Below are 24,329 nucleotides of genomic sequence, written 5' to 3'. Positions count from 1 at the left end.
GTCTTTTAGCGTCGAGTACGCTGGTATCTCGGCATCATGCACCGAAGCCATGAACGTCACCTTGGCTTGTAACGACATGCTCGGTGCAGTTGCGGTCGACTTCGTCTTCCTCGATCAGACACAGCTCGAGTCGCTTTGCACAGACTCCTGCTTCGACGACTTGGAGAAAACCAGGCTCTCCATTCAATCTGCCTGCACGGTGTCCACCGACATCATCGTCGAAGGCAACCTCGCCTATCCTGCTACTTACTTTCTGGATCATTTCATCTACACCTTCAACTCTACCCGCAGAAAAGACGCGTAAGTCCTGCCGAGCTACATTGATTCTGAAGTGTTAACAACCTCGTTTCAGGAGCTCGGGAGAATTCTGCCAGCTACTCTTCCAAGACTGGATCAATGAGACTGCAGCCAGCTCTGAGCAGGAATGCTCGGACTGCATGCTTGGCCTCAGTCAATTTGAGCTCTCTTCACCATTCTCGTACAACGACGAGTTCGCCGAGAACTTCACTTCTTCAACCTCCAGCTGTGGCAAGTCTGGATACTCCTTCGCTACGCCTACACAGTACTACTTGAACACATCAACAACATCTGCGGCACCGACAGCTACTACGACGGTAGACTGCTCATCTACTTATGTTGTCCAGGAGGGTGATGACTGTCACTCCATCTCTACTGCGCACATCGTCTCCACCGTCTCGCTCCTCATGCTGAATGACTTGGATGCGTGGTGCGCCAACTTCCCCACTGCTGGTGTTTCGCTCTGCATTCCATACCCTTGCGACATTTACACGGTGCAGGAAAATGACACGTGCTGGAGCATCGTCAATGACCATGCCCCGGACATCACCATGGCTCAACTCCGATCTTGGAATTACAACATCAACAATAAGTGTGGTAATCTCGGTCAGTTGGTGGGAGATCAAATATGCATCAGGTCAGTGGCCCTTGCATGGAATTGGTCATGAAATGCTCATCAATGCAGTGCCCCGTCCAATATCGCAGACGCGTCCCCCAACAACACCGCCCCTGTCCAATCAAGCGCAACAACAGCTGCCCCGGAACCCACAAACGCCGCCAACGGAACCAACACCTACTGCGGGAAGTACTACACCGTGGTCGAAGGCGACTACTGCGCACTGGTCAGTTCTCAGAACGGCATCGCGCTGAGCGACTTCTACTTCCTCAACCCGGAGATCGATGCGAACTGCACCAACCTCGAGCTGGGCAAGGCGTACTGCGTCGCCCCGGTGGGAACCATCTCGACCTACTCGGGATATGGCGGTGCCATCATCACATCGGGCGCCTGCGCCACCGCTTTCGCCCCAGCCACATGCTTCGGTGATACTGCAACCCTGACTTCAGTTCCTTTCATCGCCGCCAATGCAACCATCTCAGTGACGCGAGCATCCACGACCGCAACAGCCACGGCAGCGCCCTCACCTACAGCACCGGGGACGGCCAGCGGATGCAACATATACGGGGAATACCTATCAGCCAGCTCCGAGGAGATAGAAGCGGAAATCAACTCCTGTTCGGCCGTCGCCTCCTTCTACGAGGTCAACCTGAGCGACCTGCTAGCGTGGAACCGAAGCCTTGACAACTCATCCTCCTGCGCGCTCGAGAAGGGATACAGATACTGCGTACAACTCGATGGCCGTAAGCCTTCCCGTCTCTCTCTCTCTCTCCCCTTTCCCCCAAATCAAACAAAACACCAACACAACCCCCATTGATCCCCACAGCAACCACCACCACCACCACCACCACCGGCGACGACGACGACGACAACCCCTCGACCACCACGACCACAGCAGCCGCAACCACCACCACCACCACCAGCGCCATCGCCCCGCCCGGCCCCACCCAAACCGGCATCCCCACCACCTGCACCGCCTACATCCTCTACACCTCGTCCGCGACGCAGGGCTACTGCGCCGACATGGCCGAAGCCGCCGGCATCGCGCTGTCCAACTTCCTGGCGTGGAACCCGGCCGTCGGCGGCGACGCCTGCGACGGCCTGTGGCCGGGGTATGCGTATTGCGTCAGCACGACGACCGCGAGTACCAGCACAACCGCCGAGCCGCCTACGACGACGAGTACGCCGCCCACGACGACGACGACGACGACGAGTGCGGCGCCGACCGTGACGCCGCCCGGCCCGACGCAGGATGGCATTGCGGCCGGGTGCACCCGGTACGTGTTGCAGGCGGATGGCGTGTATTGCTACGACATGGCGGTGGCGGCGGGGATTGGGCTGGACGAGCTGTACGCGTGGAATCCGGCGCTGGGCGGGGATTGTTCGGGGTTGTGGCCGGGGTATGCGTATTGCGTTGCTGTGTGAGTGGGAGGGGGGGGGGGGGGGGGGGGGGGGGGGGGGGGGGGGAGGTTGTTGGGTCTGTGTAGGGCTCAACGCTTTGAGTGGTTATGGCACGAGTTCTTGACGTACCTTGTTTCTGCAACATATACCCAGCTCTCTCCACCCGGTCAGACTTCTTCTCCGCTATCCGGGAGAATCATTGCAAACGCCCAGCACCGATCCCATGCCACGAACGTGTCCTCCCTACCTTCCTTCACCCCACCTTCACCGGCAACAAAATTATTAGTTTTTTTTTCCTCCTCCCCTTCAAACCCGCGCTGACCAACTCGTCCCACCCCGCTGCCGGTCTTCCCAATCCCAAACCTCAAACTCGTAGCCCCTCTTTCCCCGTCTTCCAAGAACGTGAGCCCCAAATTCCGACGGCCTTGTTTGCCTCCGTGCTGCTTTGCTAAACATTTGCATGCAACACTGCCGAGTGTGTGTCGAGAAAAGGAAAGGGGGGGCAGTCAGACGGGCCGAACGGTGACGCGGCGAGATGATACGCGTCCAAAACCTGTAATTTATATTGTCTATATTGCAGCGGTCCCCCCATCTCACTTTCCACCCAGGACCACAGGACCGTATGGAACCACCCAACAAACCCCTCCCTAAACAATCCTGACCTCCCGCTCATTCCCCGGAAACTGCTGCGCAGCGCGCCACCCACCGGTAAAATGCCCCACCCTCTCAAACACCTCCGCCTCGGCCTCGACCCGCTGCAGCACCAAGCCCCATATACTGCCACTGGGCAGCAAATTGCCCTGCCTCTTCTGGCTCGAGAACGTCTGGCACGTGGCGACGAGCAAGAGGCACAGACTCTCGTGGTTATCGGGGCGCGGCGCGGGGCTCGTCGGCGACGCGGCGCCCGCGGGACTGATGGCGCACGACTCGGCGATGCTCTGGCCGCCGGCGGCGTCGACGGCGTCGAAGAAGATGCGGCAGTCCTCGGTGGCGTCGTACGGCAGGACGCAGCCGGCGATGTCGAGGAAGGCGGAGCCGGGGATGATGCGGGAGAAGGGGGCGGAGGCGAACAGCGGTTTCGCCTCGGCGTGGAAGCGCTTGATGTGCGGCGACGTCTCGAAGGTCGTGTGGCGGTTGGGCTCGAAGGCGATGGGGCCGTCGACGGACATCCACGACCAGCTGGGCGCGCGCCATGGCCTGTTGTCGGCGGGCCCCTCCTGGTGGACGACGTGGTGGTGGTGGCGGGCGCCGCCGAAGGCGCCCGCGCGCTTGGCGTCGACGGTCCAGCACAGCTCGTGCACGAAGTGGCCTTGCCACAGGCCGGCGAGGTAGGTGTCGCGGCCGTCGAGGGCGCGGGCGAAGTAGGCGGCGAGGCCGGCGAGGGCGGGCAGCTTGTCGTGCGGGTGGGTGAGGCGGCGGTTGGAGTAGTCCTGGGCGAGGAACTCCCAGATGCGGTAGAGCTGGCGGGTGCGGGCCTGCAGGACGCTGAGGCGGGAGCTGACGACGGGGTCGAGGCGCAGCAGGAAGGACGGCATCGTGGCCGTCACCGACGGCTGCAGCACGCGGCCGGACGGGCACAGGCGCATCGACGTCAGCCCGGCGGCCGCGCAGTAGCCGTTCCAGTCGCGGCCCATGGCCTCGCCCGTCAACGAGTTGTAGACGAGCCCCTTTTCGTGGCAGAAGCACTTCCACACGATCGAGTCGTGCGTGTAGATGAGCACGCGCGGCGACAGCACCACCTCCTGCAGCGTCCACGCGCGCTCGTGCGGCGGCTCGCGCGCCAGGGCGTACAGCTCGTCGTCGCGCGGCAGGTTGGACTTGGGCGTCAGCAGCATCTTGCCCTTGGCGCCGCCCTCGCAGCGCACGGGCAGCGTCGACAGCGGGTTCCACAGCTGGTCGGCCTTGAGGAAGCCCTCGCGGCAGCAGCGCGCGCGCGCCGGCACGATGGTGACGTACGAGTTCTGGAAGACGGTGTGCATGCGCGCCATCTCGTGCTCGCGGTCGCGCTCGTCGTCCTGCACGATGCACAGCGCGTCGATCCAGATGTACTGCAGGTTCAGCCACCGCGCCGTCTTGACCGCGTCCAGGAACATCCACGGCAGCTTGGTGATGGCGATGTCGTCCATGTGCTGGGCCAGCGAGTCCGTTGTCGTCTTGAGCGGCTCCGTGTCGCCGCAGCAGTAGCTCAAGGTGGCGTAGGCGGCGTGCGCCTTGCCGCCCGTGTTGACCAGCCGCAGCTTCTGGGGCGCGCCGGTGACATCGAGCAGCCGCGTCGGCACCGTCGGGTTCGCGGCGCAGCAGTCGGCCACGTCCTTCTCGTGCGGGCGCTCGTTGCACGCGTTCACCCAGCCTTGGATCATCTGGAAGATGGTGCGCGTGCCCCGGTCCGACGTCTGCTTGCGGACTGGCAGGGCGTACCGCAGCTTCTCATCGCCGATGGACAGCACATGCGGGACGGCAATGGTTTGCTCCTCGCCCAGGGGATCGCCTGGCCCGGTCCGTCAGCAAACGCATTTGGTGGTCGGGCAGTGGGCGCACCGTCGAGAGTGCCGACATCGAACTCCAGGGTCCGCGAGAAGATGGTGTCGAGGCGCGAGACCTGCAGCACGGGGCGGATGAACTTGGTGTTGTGCTCGTCGTAGCGCTTCTCGAAGGAGAACTGGAAATGGATCTCCTCCATCATCTCGCGCTCATCCTGCAGGTGTTCGCCGTCCTCCACTTGGGCCTGTTTTTGGTCTGCCTCCAGCACCGTGATATACAGTAGCCGACATAGTTTGCACCCGGCCCGCGCCGATCGCTCCAGGATAACTCGCGCTACAGTGTGCCGGACCCCACTGTAGCTGGAGCAGAGCAGTGCCCACGGCGAGTAGCGGCCCTGGTAGTGCGCGAGGATCCTGTTACAGAGAATGCACGACGGCCGTGGTGCTGAGCTCATAGTCCAAAGGAGTGGTGGGCTAGGAGTTGCGGGGGAAAGAGAGTAGTGAGGTCATGGGTCTGCAGGAGCCGAAATAGGAGAGGCCTTGGTCGCCGGAGCGGAAGGGGGAACCGTCGGCCGCCGTTGCCGAGACCCACTCGCTCGCTCGGGCCGATCCGGGGCTTGAGCCAGGCCCGATTGGGGTAGCAGCTCCCTTAACGAAGGCTACAGAACCTCGACGATGGAACTGCATACTTGGCATTTACCTGTTTGACAGTCTGATGCAACCTAGCAGTAGATCAGTTCCCGGTGAATCCCCAGTGTTAAAAGAGCAGTGACCCAATGTATGTACTGTACCCGCCACCGTCTACTAACCCTACGATTGCTCTCTATCCCGTTCTATACTTAGCATCCAAGCCGGTGCCTCATGCTTTGCGGCAGACCTCGAGAGTGATGCGGATTTGACGTATGGGTCCCGAATGCTGCTGTGTTGGACAAGGGAGAACGCACTGATATACTAACAGCTATTCGAGTGCGAGAAGGGTGTTGCAAGCCAAGGCCCATTGGTCAAGGAAGCGGCCGGGGAATTTGTTGCGAGAGGGGAAGGATCTCACTCCAAGCGGGACCAACGCCGAGCGAGCCCCATATATCCGTTGGACGCGTGGACGCGCGACAGTCCAAGTGCCTATCAACGCCAAACATGGGATTTTGGCCCCCGAACACTGCATTTCGATGAACGGGCCTGCGACTGGAAATAGAATCCCACGCAGTTTTGAGGTGGGTTCCTGCTTACGCAGGATCATCGATCGCATGTTCGGTCGTCGGCCTTAAGAAGACGGCCAACAATTAGGTGAGGTGTCTTGAACACTGCTTCCTGCTCTCGAACTGCTGCCTGAGCGAACAACAAGCTTTGTCCAAGACATATCCCCATTGCTTGCTCGCTCGCCTTCCGCAAAGAACAACGACCGACCATGAGCTGCTACTACCCGGACAAAAGCACCTCGGACGACACGCCGTGCGACTCGACCGCCGAGTACTCGGCCTGCTGCGGCTCGGGAGCGACATGCATGGCCAACGGGCTGTGTCTGGCCGACGGCCTCTTCTCGCGCGGCTCCTGCACCGACCAGACGTGGAAAAGCGACGCCTGCGCCCAACAATGTCAAGAATGTACGCTTTATCTCACCCACTTCCCCTCCTCCCCCCTCCGCAGCACAACTAACCATCATCACCTCCATATAGACAACGAAGACGCCGGCGCCCCCATCACGCTCTGCGACCGCAAATCCTCCAGCAACTCGACCTGGACGTGCGGCAGCCAGGACTGCACCAACTCGGCCGTCACCTTCACCATCGCATCCGCCGACTTCACGCCATTGGTCGCGCAGCAGGCGAACGCGACATGCAACGGAACTCCCTCGGCTTCTTCTTCCGACGGCGGCGGCGGCACCGGACGCAGTTTCTCGAGCGGGCAGATGGCCGGCGTGGGCGCGGGCGTCGGCGTGCCATTGCTGCTCGCCTTCCTGACCGTGCTCTGGCTGCTGCTGGCCGAGAAGCGGAAGCGCCGCGCTTTGCTGCAGCAGGGCCAGGCCGCCGGCTGGGGGCATGCAGGTGTTGGTGCTGGCGGCGCGGATCAGGATGCCCGGTTTGAGGCGATGAGGCAGATGCAAAGGCAGCAGCCGGTTGTGGAGCTGGATGCGGCGAGGGAGAGGCAGGAGCTGCCCGGGTATAATTCGAAGCGTGTGTGAGCTGGTTGGGTTGGAGGCATCTTGTGATGGCGTTTGTTCGTTTTGGGGGGTTTTTTGCGTTTCTTAATCTAGATACCATGGGCCGCGATTTGTCAAAAAGGAAATCGGAAGCTGTGCCTTTTGGTTTCGTTATTTCGTGGTACTCTTCGAAGGACTATAGGGTTTTATGGGTGACGACTGGACTGAGGCGATTATTATTGTGTTATATAAGGCTGTGGTAGGCTGCATCTGGTCTCCGATTATGAAGTAAAACGTGGTGTATATACATAATATGCATCTTCAAGTACAATCATACGCTATCTTCATCGATGCACTTTCTATAACTATTATAACCTGTAAGCCGTATGTTCAAACATATAAGGGAATTATTCGACAACGATATATACAATTGTAACTACTGTTCATTATCATTCCTTTAAACGGGAATAAATCCGGTGCTCACTTCCCGTCTCTTATCGGTGTTTGAACCAAAATTGCTCGTCACCCTCAAAGTCATCGTAAGTCGCCGCCGTCTCAACACCCATAGTGATATGCCCTATCATGTCATTCCCTAAATTCTCCCCGTCAGCCGCAACGACACTAACAACAGGATTATACCCATCCACTCGCCCTTCACTCATATGATGGTCGTCGTCGTTTGTCACCCGCGCGGCTCAAACTCCGTGTGCGAGCTCTTCAACTTTCCGTCATTTTCCGCCACATTTCTCGTCAGGCTTCGATACACGTACCTGACGGACGCCAAGACGGAAAAGAAGAAAAGAGCTGTTCCTTCTGGCCGAAGGAGTCCCGGACTCTGTGGGTCTGTGATCCTATGATGTGCGAGGGAACACGCGGCCGCAGCTTGCTTACGTCTCGCCTCTCCGCCCTTCTACCGGTGAGAGATGGCTCTGCACGAGAGCCACGTCTCGGTAGTGCCAGGAAATGGCCAATAGATTTGGAATGAGGCCGAGACCCAACACTTTAAGGTTCAAGGCGAGTTCTTCGGTTGGGGTTGGTGGTCGTCACGCTATTTGGTTATGGTATAAAATCGATACAAACGCTTCCGGCTGTCACGTACGACCATAGGTCGCAGAATATAGGGCTTCCCGTCCGCTCAGCCGTACTCAAGCTGCGAACCGGCCGATTAGTACTCAAGTGGGTGACCATTGGGGAATCCCGGCTGTTGTACGTTTTGCATTTTTACTTTTTTGCGTGCCGAAGCATTGGCCCCTTTGGGCCCTGTGCAACAACATGTCTTCACAACCGATGCTAAGCGTGCACTACCGGATCGTTGGGAATACCCTTTATAACTCTTAGCCTCTTGCACCTATAGATTTATAGGCATGTACATCTTTTGCAAGCCCGTTGTCGAGAACCATGTCGATATGGCCCGAGCATGCACCACCGCTAAATGCGAACGATTACTCGAACCACTACTTCTAAAGGCATCCTTCCATACTATATTATCGTATACGTATTGACTGTGAAGAATTATAAATGGAATAATTCGGAAGATCGGGTGTTCGGATTACGAATCTTACACAGAAGATACGTGCATAAACGCCAAGCCTACTTCGTAAGCAGGTGAGGGGCTTATCTGACAACTACCGCCGTGCCATAACTCATCGCTCCACCTCAAGATCGCGTTGGGTATACAATGACAGACCCTCTGAGCGTTGTTGGAAGTATCACCGGCATCGTGAGCCTGGGCTTCTCTGTGTCTCTGGGTCTCTTTCAGTTCAGCCAAGCCTTTCGCAACGCGCCAAAAGACCTGAGCACGATCCACAGCGACGTCCTCGTCTTGTGCAAAATTCTGTACGATCACCCCATGTCGGAGACTCATACACTGCTGGAACTAAGACGAAGGCCAGGGAAGAAGTCAAGGAGCTCTCAAAACCAACTCGGGGCGGTTTAAATCCAGAGAGAATTGCCCCTGCAGTGGATGCGTGCGAGCACATATTCAAGACTCTTCAGAACGAGTTGGAAAACAGCAGCAAGAGCCTGAAGCTGAAGCAAGAAAGTGGTGGAGTGATCATCTTGTCCAAAAGAGAGCGCCTTGGGTTCTTCTTCAGAAAGTCAGGCTTCGAGAGCCTCACGAAGGATATCACAAATGCGAAAACGACATTGATGCTCGCCATAATGGTGGCTCAAGCTCGCCGACAGGTCGACACGAAAACTCCAATGGAAGCTCCAGAAAATGTCCAACTCATTGCTACAATTAGTGCTTTGAGAGAGAAGGTTAAGCATCAGGAAGGAGGTAACAGGCCGGCCAAATGGGAACCACACGAGAAAGAGCAACTTCACAGAAATGGCGAAGATCCTCCTCCTGCGCCTCCCTTGCCTACATCACCACTCCAGTCTATTGATCCAGTCACTGATCTTCACCCTGATCCTCTTCCTCCATCATCTTCCTATTTTCGTTCTAGTATCTCTCACCCTCATCATTTCTCACCCGCTGCTTCTCTTGCTCTTCCGCGAACAGCCGGGACACCCACTGGAAACGAGGGAAGCGGCCACAATGGCTCGCAAGACAAGGAAAACGAGGCATCAAAAAAGAAATCTCCCGAGCCGAAGTATCTACAAGCTTGGGTCACAACCTTCCGCGTTAATGAGTCACACACGGCTCTGGACTGCATCGTTGAACCCTTGAACCTACCACAGGAGGACCTGACATGCTGTCTGAAACAACAAGAACAGCAAGCCGATCAGAAATCCCGTCATAACGGGGCCTTCGAGGAACCAAACGGACACCAAGATGGTGCAAGTTCCCAACTGAATGCCATTGCGGAGCTCGAGTGCGGCCCGCGCGCTCTGATACTGCACCACCTTGCATCCGTAGGCGCATCGACTACCCTCATTACTGTCAAGCTGTGCGCACCATCGACGATGACTACACCCTTCGGAAAGATTGAACTACAGCCGCTCATGTGGATCACTCTCGGAGAGTCTGCATCTGCCATCGAGGCGAGACAGAAGCAGGAGCGTGAAAGGGCAAAAGAGAAAGCGAATCAGGAACGAGATGAGGCTGCGATGCAGAAGCGCTTGGCTCAATTCGGCTTCCAAGAAAACCAAATCCAGGCAATGATCAAACCTGAGAAGCGTCTGGAGGTACAGCGCTTAGACGCACGGCCTACCTCTACTATTGGCCCGACCGAGTCTCTTACGCCTTCCTCTGAGTACCAGTTGGAGCATACTAGGCGCTTTCGGCACAAACTCAACTTCATAGGGCGTACGTATGCGTGGATGCTACGACGGACGGGGGCCATGGCCATGAGAGCAGACGAGTGTAGATCTGAAAGCGAGTCTGAGGACATGGCAAGCGACGAAACCGATCATACGGAGGAGAGTATCGCGATGCAGAAAGTCACAGACAATCTCCAAATCAACCATGGAGATGCTGGTCAGATGTTGAAGGAACTCTTTGCAGAGTGGATTGAAGAAGATTCCGGAAGCCATAGCGCTCCATCCGTTGGATGAATCAATCAGCAGGTATACCCTCGGTTCTTACGCTCGGGTGTTCGTTGCTGAAATGTATCTCAGAGAGACGTAGGTTAATGGTAGAGTGCAGCGGAAATAATGTCAGCGTCCGGTCTAGGAACTGGAAGCGCTGCCTTTTTCTTTTTTTGACAAGAGTACAATGTCAAAACTTTTACATGATGCGAATGAGGCGGCATTCTTGGTTCGCTTTCCAATCAACCGAAACCAACCCAAGTCCAACCCTCTTAAAACCACGAATATCTGAAGATGACTGAGCCACCTCTTCCAGCAGCAAAATCCAGCTCCCGGAAACACGTGCACACTTAAGCGGCGTTTCCTCCTGATAGTTGTCAGTTTTCTGCTATCTGGGTAAAACGTATTTCGTAAACATACCTTGCTACAGTTGCAAGCTGACTTTTCCACGTCCGTGGATTTCCCAGGAATGCGTACGGATTCATAACCCATCACAGCCAAGCCAAAGATACTCGAGCCAACTTCACAGTCCAGAGCAGCTACACCGATAGCATCATGACCCTCTGCCTCTGCGTCATGAATGTAATGCAAAGTGGCCTCTCGCTCTCGCTGAATCTCACGTATGAAGTCTCCGCAACCTCGATGCCTGACACAATAATCATCCACATTGTTGCCCGACACCACGAGTCTCTCGATCTTGGCTTCCCGGACCTCCACCGTACCGCGGTCATCAACGTCGATCTGCTCTGGCGCAATCAAACGCCCGACACAGCAGGTCCCCGTTGTCCAGAAGTATATCGGGCCCTTCCTAGCCGCCCACCTCCACGACGGCACCTCGGCATGACTCTCTTCTTCCGGCGCAGCCGACCTCTTCATCCAAACCAGGGCGCCGGGGAGATCCGCCGTCCACGTCCCGGCGCAATATCTCCCGCGGCATCCGTCGTAAACGCGCTCCGCCTCCGCCGCGCCCTGCAGCGCGACGAGCCGGTCCGACTCGTACGTGAGCTCGGCACGGCTGTACTCCTGCAGAAACCTCGACCACGACTGCCGTCCCGCGCCGAGGCCTTCGGGGCCGGTGTCGGAAGCCGCGGTCTCGTTGCACTGCCAGCTCAGCCCCTCGCCGGTGAGGTGGACCGTCCGACGCGCGCTGTGCCATTCCAGGACCGCCCAGGCCCTTTTGTGCAAGGGGCCTTTTGCGGGAGAGCTTCTGAGGTGCTGTTTTGCGTTGATGTGGCCCGATGGCGCTTCGTCGTCCGCGTGGTTGTAGTAAGGTAGGCGGATGGATGGAAGGGTCCAGTTTTTCGACATGTAGCAGCCCTCGCTGGCGTCGTGTGCGCCGGATGCCGCGACGGTCAAGGTGGCTAGTTGGTACAAGGAGCCCATCTTGCCGACCTCTTCCCGCCATTCGTCCTCGTTGTCTTGCAGGATGCAGAGGGAGTCGATCCACAGGTATTTCAGGCCGAGGGCTCTTGTGATGATGGCGGCGTCTTGGAAGGTCTTGGGGAGCTGCTCGAATTCGATGCCTTTGAGATGCTTGTCGAGGGTTGCCGTCGTTGTGCGCAAGGGGTGTTTGTCGGGAGGACCCCAGCAATGACTGAGGGCAACGTAGTGTGCGTGCAGGCCGTTAGCTTCCACCAACCGGACGGTCGATGGGGTTGATGTTTCCCCCACGTCGAGAACGCGTCTTGGAAGCTCCGGCTCGACGTCCTCCTCGTCGTCATAGTGGGGGTTCATGGGAGATACGCAGACTTCATGCGTCTCGCGGCAATAGTCCAGCCAGGCGTTGATCTGCTTGTTCGTAGAGGAGCGGTCTGATGGAGGTGCTGTTGTCTCGAACTCGATGCGGCTTGCAGCTGCACTGCCTTCTCTCGTCCTTAGTAGACATACACGCAGTAAAGTATAGCGGAACGCGAGCTACCTTCGTCCGCCCAAAAACCAAGTTCGAACCGGATTTTCGAAGAACTTCCTGGAAAAAGGATGTGAAAGTTAACGCGGGGAGGGTACAAATGGTCCATGGAGACCAGACACTTGATAGTATATTCCTGGGAAGGCTCCAGGATATCTCGAACCCTCGTCCATTCTGGCACGGGTTCGGAAGGGTGGTCTGCGAGACATGATGCAAGAAAGTCGCAGAGACGGCATGTGCTGGCTGACAATAGGAAATTGACCGTCCATTCGAACCAGACATGGTCATATGGTATCGCGCGGAGAAGCTTGTCGCAAAACTCACAAAAGTCCATCGTTCCCCTGTCCTCGGGCTCCATCTTTCGGAACGCGACAAGTGGGAATATCACTGATATTTGTCGTTGACAGAAGCGGATGAATAGTCGAAGATGGATGAAGTGAGAGAAGATGTGGAAGATGTGTCTGAGGTGAGTCAGAGATTGGAAGGCTTTAAACTACCCCACCTATACGAGGTCCCCGTATCACGTCACGTCGCAGGCAGCCATCCACGTGACATGTTCGACATCGGCAAAGGTGCGCCACAAGGATGTAATTGGCTCAAAGATCTGTTATAGACAAACAGGAACCGATGCGGCCCCCGGGTGGAAGCTAAGAAGGGCATGGCTATTCCTCGTACAACGGCTCGCGCGAAGAACAGCAGGGGCTACGAATGAGGTGATAGGTCGAAACTGCGAGCGTGGCTGCTTTTGGCAGCTGGCACGGAACGGGCCTCTGTTGGTTCCTTAGAGTTCTTAGGCCCTTGTGTGGGGCGCATGCCACCCATGCCGGACTTACATACCACTGTTGCAGTACGGCACAGCCTTCTCAATCCAACCTAAGTAAGAGGTCTTGAAGAACTACAGACCGAATCGAATGGAGACGGCAACTCCTTTCTCAAAACCACCCTCACAACACCTCGATACGTCACCTTGTATCCACCACCTCCACGCCCCACCTCTGCTCCCCATCACTGCCTTCAAAATACCCCAACTGAGTCACAACATCCGGCCCGTCCCTCCGCAGCCCCTCTCCATCCCGCTCCCTCACCAACCGCAACAACCTTTCACTCCCACAAACCAGCGCCAGCACATCAGCGACGCAATCCACATCCCTCAGCAACAGCCTCGCGCAGTACTTCCGCCGCATGGCAACCGCAACGCCCACCGCGCTCGCCGCCAGCACCACGACAATCGCCACGCTCAGCCCCACCGCAACCCCGTTCATCCGCAGCAGCAACAACGGCGTCTCCACCGCCACCACCGCCGTCCGATCCGTCGACGAAACCCGATCCCCATCCGCCGGCTGCACCGCCGGGCCCGTCTCCCCACTACTCTCATTATACACCCGCGTCAAATCCCCCGGCAACCGCGCGCCGACGGTCTGATACGCCCAGCCGCCCGCGGCGAGCGAGACGTTGCTGCTGACGTAGTGCTGGAAGAAGGTTGCGAACGACGCGTTGGCGAAAACGCGCATGGCGTCGGCGTCGAGAAGGGCTGTGGCGGCGCCCCCGGTGCCGCCACCCCCGCTGCCGTCGCCGCCGCCGCCGCCGCCGCCGCCGCCCGCCAGCCGGTACATGGCGTACGACATGAAATCCGTGTTGAGGCCGATGGCGCGGTCGCGCATGTTGAAGGTGGCGTCGAGCGTGTTTTCGTCGGCGTAGCCGGCGGTGTCGGGGGCGCCGCCGATGTTTTCGAGGTCTGAGGCGCCGAGGAGGGCGGTGAGGAAGAGGACGCCGTAGCTTTTTGTTTGTTAGTTGATGCTTTGGTTTTTTTTTTTTTTTTTTTTTGGGGGGGGGGGGCTGTGGGGGGTTTATGGGTTTGTGGAGAAAAAGGTTTACCTTGCGGTTACGTTGTAGGAGACGGGGTCGCCGTCGGAGGTGCGGTTGACGGCTGCTTCGTGGCGCAGGAGCCCGTCGGTCCAGGGGGCGTCGATGGCGGTCGGCTCGTCCAGTATGGTGAACGACTGGACTTTGCCGTTGCTTTGGTCTACTGTGACTTCGGCCGTGGCAGACTCTATGATGGGTGCGCATTGGAGAGCCTGTATCGATGGTCTTTCCATGTAGAGCATATGCTGCGGAGAATCAGAGACGGAACCGGAACCGCGGTACTTGGTTGACATGTTGTATCCGTCTCTTAAATTGCCGTAGATCCATTTCGTTGTGAAGTTCCGAGGCCATATGCTTGACGGGAATGGAAAGTCTTTGGCATCGAAGGGAGACCAGTATCCAATGGCGGCAGGAGCTTGTGCTGATCCGCTTGCCGAGTCGTTGGCGCAGCATATTGGTCGAGAGGGATTCCCGAGGAACGACGTATCGAAGAAATTGTTCGCGAATAGAGATGAAGTCTGGCGGTTGCGAAGCTCATATCCCGTATCTGCATTCTTCGGGTTGGAGCTCACGTTCCAGACTGTCGAGTTTGTCAGGTCCCATTCTGTAAGCCATGCCGTGAAGTTGTCCAGATTGTCGTAGGGTGTGCATTCAATGCGGCCTCTGATACCAGGCGTCGATACCGTGACGTTGGTAGCCATGGGGAATAGCCCTTTCCCTGCCAATTCATCTCTTCCTCGGACGGTTTCTGAGTCCAATATGCCGTCCATGTCGATGGGAACAAAACTCCAGCCATCAACGCTCCAGGCCGGCTGCGATCCATTCAATGCTATCTGGATTGTAGCACTATATAGCCAGTTTGTCGTGAGGTTCCCAAAGAGGTTTTCAAGCACTTGAGCCTGGTGGGATGGGCCTGCGTGGATTGACGGACCGGAGGTTGTAGTATACAGAAATGGGATCTGCCGTAGCTCCAAGTTCCGTGCTACTGTGTGGTTCTGAGATATGCTACCTTGTTCGCTTTCAAAGAGTGCCGACATGGACATCGTTACTACGGAGATGGTTAAGTTGACGTATCCATCCGAGTTTCGGGAGTCTTGCTTACGTATCGGAGTGAGTGAGGTTCCAACAGTCACAAAGAACAAGAGCCAGTGACTGTTGGAAGCCGCTTTCAGCGCTGCCCACACCCAATATGACGACTGGTAAGTTAGACTGGCGCCACGAGGGAGGGTTGCTGGCTGTTCAGCCATGGACAAAAAGGGTTGTAGGCGGCGGAAAGTCGCATCCATTGCACCCCACCACAGGCCAATTACGACGGCAATGAACGTCGAAGTCACAGCAATCCATGAACCGGCGGACACCCTCGCGTTAAGGAAAGCTGCTTGTTGAACGAACGCTGACTGATACAGCAAGGAACGATCTGCGAATGTTTTGAGCACAATGATCGCAGCTGCAACGAGTACAAGCAGCAGTACGAGTGCGGCGAATACACGCAATCGAATGACCATAGGTCTCCAATCCTGGGCGGATGAACGGGGCTTATCCGCATTGACTGTACAATCACTGTCAGAGAAGCATATGGGGGTTTGTTCCGTAACTTACCAAAGTCGTCGTTGTAAGGAACGTCTGCTGCACTCAACTCGTGAATTTCGTCCACAGTGGTGAAATAATGCCTGTCTTTGAGCTTCTCATACAGCTCAGTCTTATTCACCTGACTGAGTGCCCTTAGAGTCCTTTGGGTTCGGTGGTCCCGCGCGAGCAAACCCGTGAGGCAAGTCACGGTTGCAGGATCCTGGCTCAGATTAAGAGGTCTCATCCGAAGTCTCGAAAAACTCCAAGTAATCAAGGAAAGGACGAACGAGACCAGCAAAAGTGCTAAAATGGCGATGGCAATATCCGTGATTACCACAACACGTCGCTTGACTACGGTGGTGCGGCCTTCGATGGGTTCGGTGTTTGAGGCACCTTGTCGGGAGAGGGATGATTGCAGGAGTTCTCCAAAGAACCTCTGTTTTATCTTCGTTGCCTGAGCCACCAATTCATGATCATCAAGCATTCCTCCCATGTCAAAATTGTGAAGAGCTCCAAGCAGGGCAGAGAGTCCGCCGACAGCTGGACGAGATCTGGTTGAAGGAGGGTAGATGTAAGACGTCCAGTTGTCGTTCAAGGTCACGTTTTGCAGCAAGGTGACGTTGAAGAAGCTGTCCGGTACGGGTATCCGCTTACTCTGGTATTCGTTTACGTCGAAAGTCAGCTCAGAAGAGGTGTCTGATAGATGTGCAAGAACTGTAATGTTGGCCATGTAGTATTTGCTGGCGCACACCTGTCCAGCTGCACGGAAGTCGGAGGAGAAATTCCAGTTTGTTGAATAGCTCTCCTCTGAAGGCGCAAGCCAGGGGGTGCTTAGCAGAATCAGTTCTCGGTCCTGGCACTCCTCGGAATGATTCATGTAGATCGTACCAGGGATAGTATCGTCTATCGTCAAAGAATACAATGCTGTTCTGGGCCATGGTGGCGTAATGAATTTTGAGATGCCGGACCATGAGGCGCCTCCACTTTCCAAAAGGGCCACCTGGACAGATATCATCAAGCCGTAGATGCATCCATCATCTGATCCGAGCTTGATAGAGGCCATCATCCCGGATTCATTCAGGGGCTCATTGAGAATGTCGTAGACGGTGTAACTGACGTTCTCAATCGACCTGTGGAGCATGGACATTGGCTCACACTCCAGTTCGGTATTGAAGACTTGGGTTTCGGCCTGCCAAGTCTGCGGAGACGAGGAAAGTAGTGGTCCGAGGGGTGCGCTTCCTGCCGTGGCGTCGGAAGGCCAGAAAGGAAGTATTGTGTAGTTATCTGATATCCATGCTGAAGTCGAGACATCCTGTAGAACATGCCCAATCGTACGCAAGTAGGTTTCTCTGCTTGCATGGAGGGAGAGTGGTGAATCCTGCTTGAAAGTCATGCGAGAGAACGGGGCTGCCTTGATGAGCTGTACATCTCTTGGCTCCAGCAGAGAGGAAGATAGAGGCGATATGGCCAAAGACCCGATAATACTGAGAAACGCAGAGGACACAAGAATCCAGCTCCTACGGCCGTCGGCATTCTTGGAGAAGCCATCGGCCAGAGCACTCCACCAAGCCATTGGTGCCTGGAGTATGGATGCCTTGGCCAGAGAGCCACCTGGTCGAGCCAATCTCGCAAACGGCTCGGTCCTTTTGACATCCTCAAGAAGCATAGTCGTCAACTGGACGTAGAGAACGGCAACAAGCGAGGGCGTAAACCTCCATCCGAAAAGGATCCTGGAAGATCCGTCGTCGTTTCCCAACCCGTGGTTTTTACCGGAGGTCCAGAAGAGGAGGAGAACCACCAAGAATAGAATTAGGATGGTGCCAGTGAGAATTGCGAGAAACCATGGCCGCAGAGTGTATGGAAGCCACTTTGATGATGGTGAGTTTTTACCTTTTGTTGTGTCTTGAGAAAAGCGTGGATTAGCTATCTACTTGCAGTTTCGCTCGCGTGATTTTGGCTCGTGGCTGATAAACATACTTGCAAGTGCATTTTCTTCGGCCGCCACGCGACCATCTACCTTTTCGGCTGGACCACGGGTGGAAAGGAGCGTACTCGCGCTTGTGGCCTCGGGGTTTGGAACAGCAGATGGACGGAGCCCGTCGTGCAGATAGTGTGGTTCGTATGGTGCATCGTTCCTGTAGCCGAGGTCTCCGGTGGCAGCTTCTTCGCCGGAGTAGGGATAATCTAGGAGCGGAATCCGGTTATCGCCAGCGTCGCGATGCACTGGGTCGTCATTCATTTCCGCGCGGTTGGGATGCATAAGCGAGCGGAACCGGTCTACGCGCGCTCAGGAGTTGATGATTTTGGCAAAGGCAACGTGGGAGGGAAAGGTGGGATCAAGCAATCTGCTGAGAAATCTAAGCTTTATTTTTAGCTTGCTGTGCAACCAACAGATGTGGCGGTGTTTGAGATTGCCTACCGCAGCCACCAGCTTCCTTAGTGCGGCCTATTTCGCAGCCGCGGGGTTGAATGCTCAAGCTAAAGCCAGCCTAGCCAATGAGCCTGCGTCATTTCGACTCGCACAGAGTAGCATGTGCGCTAATAGGTGTCTAAAGATATGTGCTGCAGCCGTGCACGTGTCGTGGAAACCCCGCCCCCACGTTAGCCTTTAAAGAAAGCATGCCCTGCCGAGGTTGGTTTGCGGTGAGTTGAGAACTACTTAAATTTGCCTTCAGTGAAGAAGGAAATTTTCGAGCTGTATCTCTTCGCTCCTGATAATCGCGTCGAGATATACATTCTGAACAAAGACTTCACCTCTCAAAACATTCTCTACACCATCTCCTGGCAAACGCTGGGATCCAACGACGAACGGAAGGGGCGAGCCCGGGAAAAGCACGATACGATCTCCAGCTCGTGTGTCCGGCGGTGCAATGCCGTAGTGGCCTTCCCTCGTGACGATGAACTTCCTGCCCACGCAAACCTCCTTGAACCTGCGATTGCCCGGAGGGTAAAAAAGGTGCCAAGGAGGAGATTGGAGAGACTGTGTGGGACGTGCAAGGAGAGTGTTCCAAAATGCCATTTCCGAGTCGGATCTGCTCCTCGCATCATACGCCAACCGACCCACCTGATTGAACCGGTCCAAATCCCAGAAGCCCGGAAGCCCCGAGCTATCTCTGAGCTCCCGGTAGAATGGAATCTGATTGTTGGCCGCAAAGGTTTCGTAGGGTATTGCATTCCGGGCTTCGGTGGCTAGAGATACCATGGTTTGGAACTGGCCAGCGGATATTTTCCCATCGAGTTGAGCCCGATACGTCTCCTTGAGTAATAGGATGTCAGCTCTGTCCTGCTGAGCGAGCGAGAGCCATTCCTGAATAGCGCTCGACACTGTCGTAGTAGAGGTAACTTCTTCGGGCCTGAGTGTCTGCGAAACTGCCGAGACGACGTCGAAATTCTTACCAGCAATGTTCAAGATGTGCAAGTCCGCTTGTTTGTGAATGATGGCTTCGTACTGCGGATCAAGACAATACTTTGACATGCCCAGGTCCGAAAAAGCCTGGGACGCTTATGATGCTCCAATCCGGGCACCAGGAAGGAAGATGCAGATTTTTCTTCACCCTCCAGTCAATGGCTTTGAGAAGGCGAAGCGGCCGGGTTCCGTCCAATATCATCTTGGAAAAGTTGAGAAAGACGGTTTCTGGAGGGAGAGAATAGTCGGGCTCGACGCGTACAGCCAACGAGTCCGAGTCCAATTCCATTGCAATCCCCAGCAGTGCGTAGATTTTGTCCCTCGGGTCCGTCGCCTGTTGCGTGCTGTTTCCCAGGACAAGTTCGAATAGATCCTGCGGGGCGTTTGCTAATGAGGATTGAGGGGCCACAGGGCTCTTAGTCACTTCCAGTCGCTTTCGCATGATCTCAAGACGCAAGAGAAATTTGCATGAAACTCGCGTATTCCACCTGTCATCGGAAATGCGTAGATACGTGTCCACAAGTTCTGCTGCCTCGAGCAGGTTTTCCCATGTCAATGTCGTGCTCCCACAGAGTACCTTGACCCTCCGTGCCATAACAACTTCTTGGATAACCCAGATCCGGTGGAACCATGGTTGATCGAAAATGTCAACGAACTCGAGCACTTTCTCCGGTCGATCCTCGCGGGTGATCTTGGTGCGAAACCACTCGGAATCCTTTTCTATTTCCCACATACCCATATTGTATTCTGCCAGCGCTTTGCCAAGATGCGGCTGGTCCTCTTTTGTTTTCAAAAATTGGTATGCACACAATTCGACAAGAGGACCGCCCAACCACATCAACACGTGTTCGGCAGAGTTGTAGATCTCTTTCATCTGTTGGACCTGATGACCTCTCTCGATGTTGTCGTCCTGATTGATGCAAACAGCATCTACCCATATGGTGTGATGGGGAGATGAGGAGCGAAGCCGGCGCTTGCGGATATATCGGAGTGCTTCGTCCAGGTTCGAGGATACAAACAGGCTCATGCCATTGCAAATGACCATTTTGCAACGCTCCCCGCCCCAAACATACGAAATAGCTTCGTAAGTGGGATAGACGTTCCGGGCAGTGGACCGGTCGAGCTTCGTGTGCAGCAGTCTGCACTCCAAATGTTCGGATAACGATCGGCAATGCGGTAATTGTAGAAGGCGAATTTCTCCTGGGTCCAGCGGACGGTAACGGAAGAAATCCATAGTCGATACGTCTCATCCGGTTTTGACAAACTGGGGATTGGCGCGATTAATATGAAGTCTAGAACTTACATACGCCCTTGCCTGTAAGCGAAGTCACGCGGCTGTGAGGGTGGGGGCGGATTTGCTGCACCAATAAGCGTGTCATATCATCTGCAGCCTGCTCTCAACAGCTGCATAATCTCCACGCATCAATATCGAAGACCGGGATTTATTCGGCAGGTACTGTAGGGAGTTTAGGGAGTGATACAGGTTCTTTTCTTCGAAGCAAGAACCACACGTTGAGATACGACGCAAGGGAACTTGGAGGTCGCCTCATCTCGTTGGTAGCAATGGAAAGCTGTGAGTCGATTGGCATCTGGCGGAGTGCATCCATTTGCTGAAAGGTTCGTATTCGTATTCAAAGCTTTGCTTGCTTGCTGCCCTTTCTCTTCAATTCCTCTTCCCTCTTGACCTCAGCCTCGATTTCGTCGTCCCAGGGCACCCTGAACTTGGCGTGCTTATCGTTCAAAGCAACGTTGACCTTGTGGTGCTCGGCGGTGGCGTAAACGAGCTTGCCGTCCAACGAAGACATCTCGCCCTTTATCATGGCCATGGTCTTCCCGGCTTGGACGACACGCGAAGTCAGCAGCACAGTGGTACCAAGGGGAACAGCGCGGAGGTATGAGATGTTGAGAGTGCGGGTCACGCCGCCCATGAAGCTGTAAGCCGTCAGCCAGGGGCTAGCGCGAAGAGGAAAGCGGTACGCACAACCAGAAGTTTGGTCGGGACAGGGGATTTAGGGCGGAGGTGGTAGCCATGTCTGCAGGCCGTCAGCCACCCCTGGCCCGAAGCCGACACGGCGGGAACATGGTACCAAAAATAACCCCGGCAGCCCCGCCGTGCATGACATCGTTCAGATTCGAGAACTCGTTGCCGATGGTCAGCTCAAACTGGACGAAGCCTTCCGGGCCGGCATCGACGAGCTTCATTTTCCTCATCACCTCGCTGTCAAAGTCCTGCGAAGCACTCGTGGGTCAGCATGGGGCCAGGCGCGCACAGAACCGGATGCGGAGGTTGGCGGATGGTAGCACCAACCACATGGCCGTGTGGACGTTGCGCAGCGATCAGCTTGTACCTGTGCGCGCACGTAAGTTTTGGCGAGAGGGCTGTGTGGCCTGGGAGACGGGCTTACCGGTCGAACAGCGCCTGCACGGCGCGCATGGCTTTCGCCCTGCCGTCAGCATCTGCACTCGCCATGGCTGATTAGTAGTAGAGCGGGAGCTGAGCTGAGCTCACTCAGAGGGAGGAGCGGCAGGCTGATAAGTGGTGCACTAGCGGAGCCCCTCCTCGCCTCGGCTCAGCCCTGGCAAGTCGCCTCGGGATGGCGCAGGCGGGCGGGGATCTGCGGCTAGCGGGCGTCGCTCGCATGCAATCCGAAACCCAATCACCGCGACGCGAAACAAGTGGTGCTGGCCGATCATACGTGCGTCCCACGCCCTCCCTCTAGCTCGACACGTATATACTTCGCGTCCGCAGCTGGCCTGCTCACCCTCTCCCACCTGTCCTCCCAATTTCTGTCTCTACACAGCGCTGGTCTTCTGTTAGAGCTTTTCCCAGCCGCGGCGCGTCATGACTTCCCCCGCTCCACCCGTCACCAAAGAGGTCCGCCGCAAGGTGCTCAAGGTGCTATTTTTCTCGCTGCTGCTGGACCTGGTAAGCACCTGCCAATCCTCCGCGCTCCCCCCTTCAATTGCTGATAGCTCGCCCTGCGCAGATTTCCTTTACCTTCATCCTCCCGCTGTTCCCGAAGCTCCTCGAGTTCTACCGCGACCACGAAATCGCCAATGCCTCGTCCAACACGGTGCTCAACCGCGTGCTCTCCGGCCTGAACGCCTACAAGAATGCCTTCGCGAAGCCCATCAACGACCGCTACGACATCGTCCTGCTCGGCGGCGCCCTCGGCTCGCTCTTCTCCTTCCTGCAGGCCATCGCCTCGCCCATCATCGGCAAGCTGTCGGACAAGTACGGGCGGCGCACCGCGCTGCTGTGGTCGATGACGGGCAACATCCTGTCCGTCGCGCTGTGGGTCGCCGCGACCGACTTCCGCACCTTCCTGGCGTCGCGCGTCGTCGGCGGGCTGAGCGAGGGCAACGTGCAGCTGGCCATGGCCATCGCGACCGACATCAGCGACGACGCCCAGCGCGGCGCCACCATGGCCCTGGTCGGCGCCTGCTTCAGCATCGCCTTCACCTTCGGCCCCGCCCTGGGCGCCTGGCTGTCGACCATCACCACCGTCGCCGCCAACCCCTTCGCCACCGCCGCCGGCTTCTCGCTCTTCCTCATCGTCACCGAGACCGTGTACCTCTACACCTCCCTCCCCGAGACCCTGCCCACCGCGGCCTCCGCCTCCTCCGCAACCGACGCGAAGCCCGCCGCCAACGGCAACGCCAGCAAAACCGCGACTCCTCCCCGCCCCCGCACCAACTCCCACGCGCTGCTCAACTTCACGCACTTCGTCTTCATCCTCTTCTTCTCGGGCATGGAGTTCTCGCTGCCGTTCATGACGTACGACCTGTTCGCGTACGGCTCGGCGCAGTCGGGCCGCCTGCTCGGCTTCATCGGGCTCGTCGCGTCGGTGCTGCAAGGGTCCGTCACGCGCCGGCTGCACCCGCTGCGCGTCGTGCAGACGGGCGTGCTCGCCTGCGCCGTCGGCTTCTTCCTGCTCGGCCGCGTCACGTCCGAGCGGGGCCTGTACGCCGCCGCCGCCTGCCTCGCCGTCACCAGCGCCACCGTCGTCACCGGCCTGAACAGCCTGAGCAGCTTCGAGGCCAGCCAGGGCGAGAGGGGCGGCAAGTTGGGTAACCACCGCAGTTGGGGTAAGTTGTTGTCTTTTTTTTTCTTCCCCCGGTTGCGGGCTGTGTACTGGTTTCATTTTTTGCTAACTTGGTCCTGCAGGTCAAATTGGCCGCTCCCTTGGTCCGCTGATTTTCTGCTCTTTGTACTGGTGGGCTGGCCGTGAGTTTGCTTACGCTGTTGGTGGAGCCGGCATGGTTGGCGTGTGCGGTTTGGTATTGGGTGCTTTGAAGATGCCGCCTGGTACAGAGGTCAAGAGGAAGAGTAAGGAGCCGCTCACGAATGGAGCATCAAAGGCTGTGAATGGTAAATAGTGTGAATATGTCCAAAATATATGCGTTTGAATATTTGCGTCATTGTCTGCCGGGTTCTCACAATGCCATGAGTGCTGTACTGTAGGGCGAAAACAACAGCTGTCCACGATTTGGGTATGTTTTTCTTTCCTCTGAGCGTACATAAAATCCCAAGGTCTCCCGAAAATTGCCAGCCCAAGTCCCCCATGAACGCCAGTCGATGCTTCATATATGGTACAGAAGCCGAATGCAGCGGTCTGCCGTCTATTTCTTCCTCTTTCCTCCCTTGAGTTCTGCGGCCTCCGTTAGCATGTAGTGTCCCAATCACACAAGATCGTAGCCAAGCCTTACCTGGCGGACCCCTCTTCTTCTTTGGCGCGCCCTTTCCGCGAGCCTTGAGCCTAGAAATCCACAATCATTAGCATGCATCCTACCAAATATCACCCCTCGCGCCACCACCACTTGGGTTTCCATCATCATCCGTCTTCTCTTCCACGATCTGTTCCTATCCCAACCAACGAAAGAGCCAACGGATATAACGTACGCAGCAACCTTCTCCTGTCTATCCCACTCAAACGTATCCAAGCCCTCCCACTCCGGATACAGCTTCTGGAATTCCTTGAAAGTGCCGATTTTGCGCGGGTAGTATGCCTGGACGGAGGGGCCCTTAAGGCGCTCGCGCAGAATCTTGGTGCCCAGGCGATGGCCTTCGGGGTTGAAAACGGTGTTGAAGACCTTGCATTGCGTCTGATAGATTCCAACACATTGTCAGCCTTTGCTTGGTTTTGAGTGATTGCGGCGAGCTCCGGGCGGATGTTTTCCAA

At 56.5% G+C, this 24,329-nt stretch overlaps 4 protein-coding genes across 4 annotated transcripts; 2 read left to right on the top strand and 2 right to left on the bottom strand.

Moving 5' to 3' along the window:
* Nucleotides 1–2,961: 2,961 nt before the first annotated feature.
* Nucleotides 2,962–4,828, bottom strand: SLS55_003778 (uncharacterized protein; the record flags this gene model as incomplete). The annotated part of the gene is made up of 2 exons (XM_066775242.1): nucleotides 2,962–4,802; nucleotides 4,825–4,828. 2 exons carry the CDS (start codon nucleotides 4,826–4,828, stop codon nucleotides 2,962–2,964), a joined length of 1,845 nt encoding a protein of 614 aa, XP_066635361.1.
* Nucleotides 4,829–9,707: 4,879 nt separating this feature from the next.
* On the top strand, nucleotides 9,708–10,429 carry SLS55_003777 (uncharacterized protein; the record flags this gene model as incomplete). Its single annotated transcript, XM_066775241.1, has 2 exons — nucleotides 9,708–9,716; nucleotides 9,872–10,429. The coding sequence occupies 2 exons, from the start codon at nucleotides 9,708–9,710 to the stop codon at nucleotides 10,427–10,429; spliced, it is 567 nt and encodes a 188-aa protein (XP_066635360.1).
* Nucleotides 10,430–14,179: 3,750 nt separating this feature from the next.
* On the bottom strand, nucleotides 14,180–15,214 carry SLS55_003776 (uncharacterized protein; the record flags this gene model as incomplete). Its single annotated transcript, XM_066775240.1, has 2 exons — nucleotides 14,180–15,176; nucleotides 15,207–15,214. 2 exons carry the CDS (start codon nucleotides 15,212–15,214, stop codon nucleotides 14,180–14,182), a joined length of 1,005 nt encoding a protein of 334 aa, XP_066635359.1.
* A 6,774-nt stretch (nucleotides 15,215–21,988) lies between these two features.
* Nucleotides 21,989–23,378, top strand: SLS55_003775 (uncharacterized protein; the record flags this gene model as incomplete). Its single annotated transcript, XM_066775239.1, has 2 exons — nucleotides 21,989–22,072; nucleotides 22,134–23,378. 2 exons carry the CDS (start codon nucleotides 21,989–21,991, stop codon nucleotides 23,376–23,378), a joined length of 1,329 nt encoding a protein of 442 aa, XP_066635358.1.
* Nucleotides 23,379–24,329: the final 951 nt, after the last annotated feature.

This window comes from Diplodia seriata (assembly GCF_021436955.1).
Source record: "Diplodia seriata strain FDS-637 chromosome Unknown scaffold_3, whole genome shotgun sequence".
Classification (NCBI taxonomy): domain Eukaryota; kingdom Fungi; phylum Ascomycota; class Dothideomycetes; order Botryosphaeriales; family Botryosphaeriaceae; genus Diplodia; species Diplodia seriata.
This window is presented reverse-complemented; position numbering and strand designations above follow the sequence as displayed.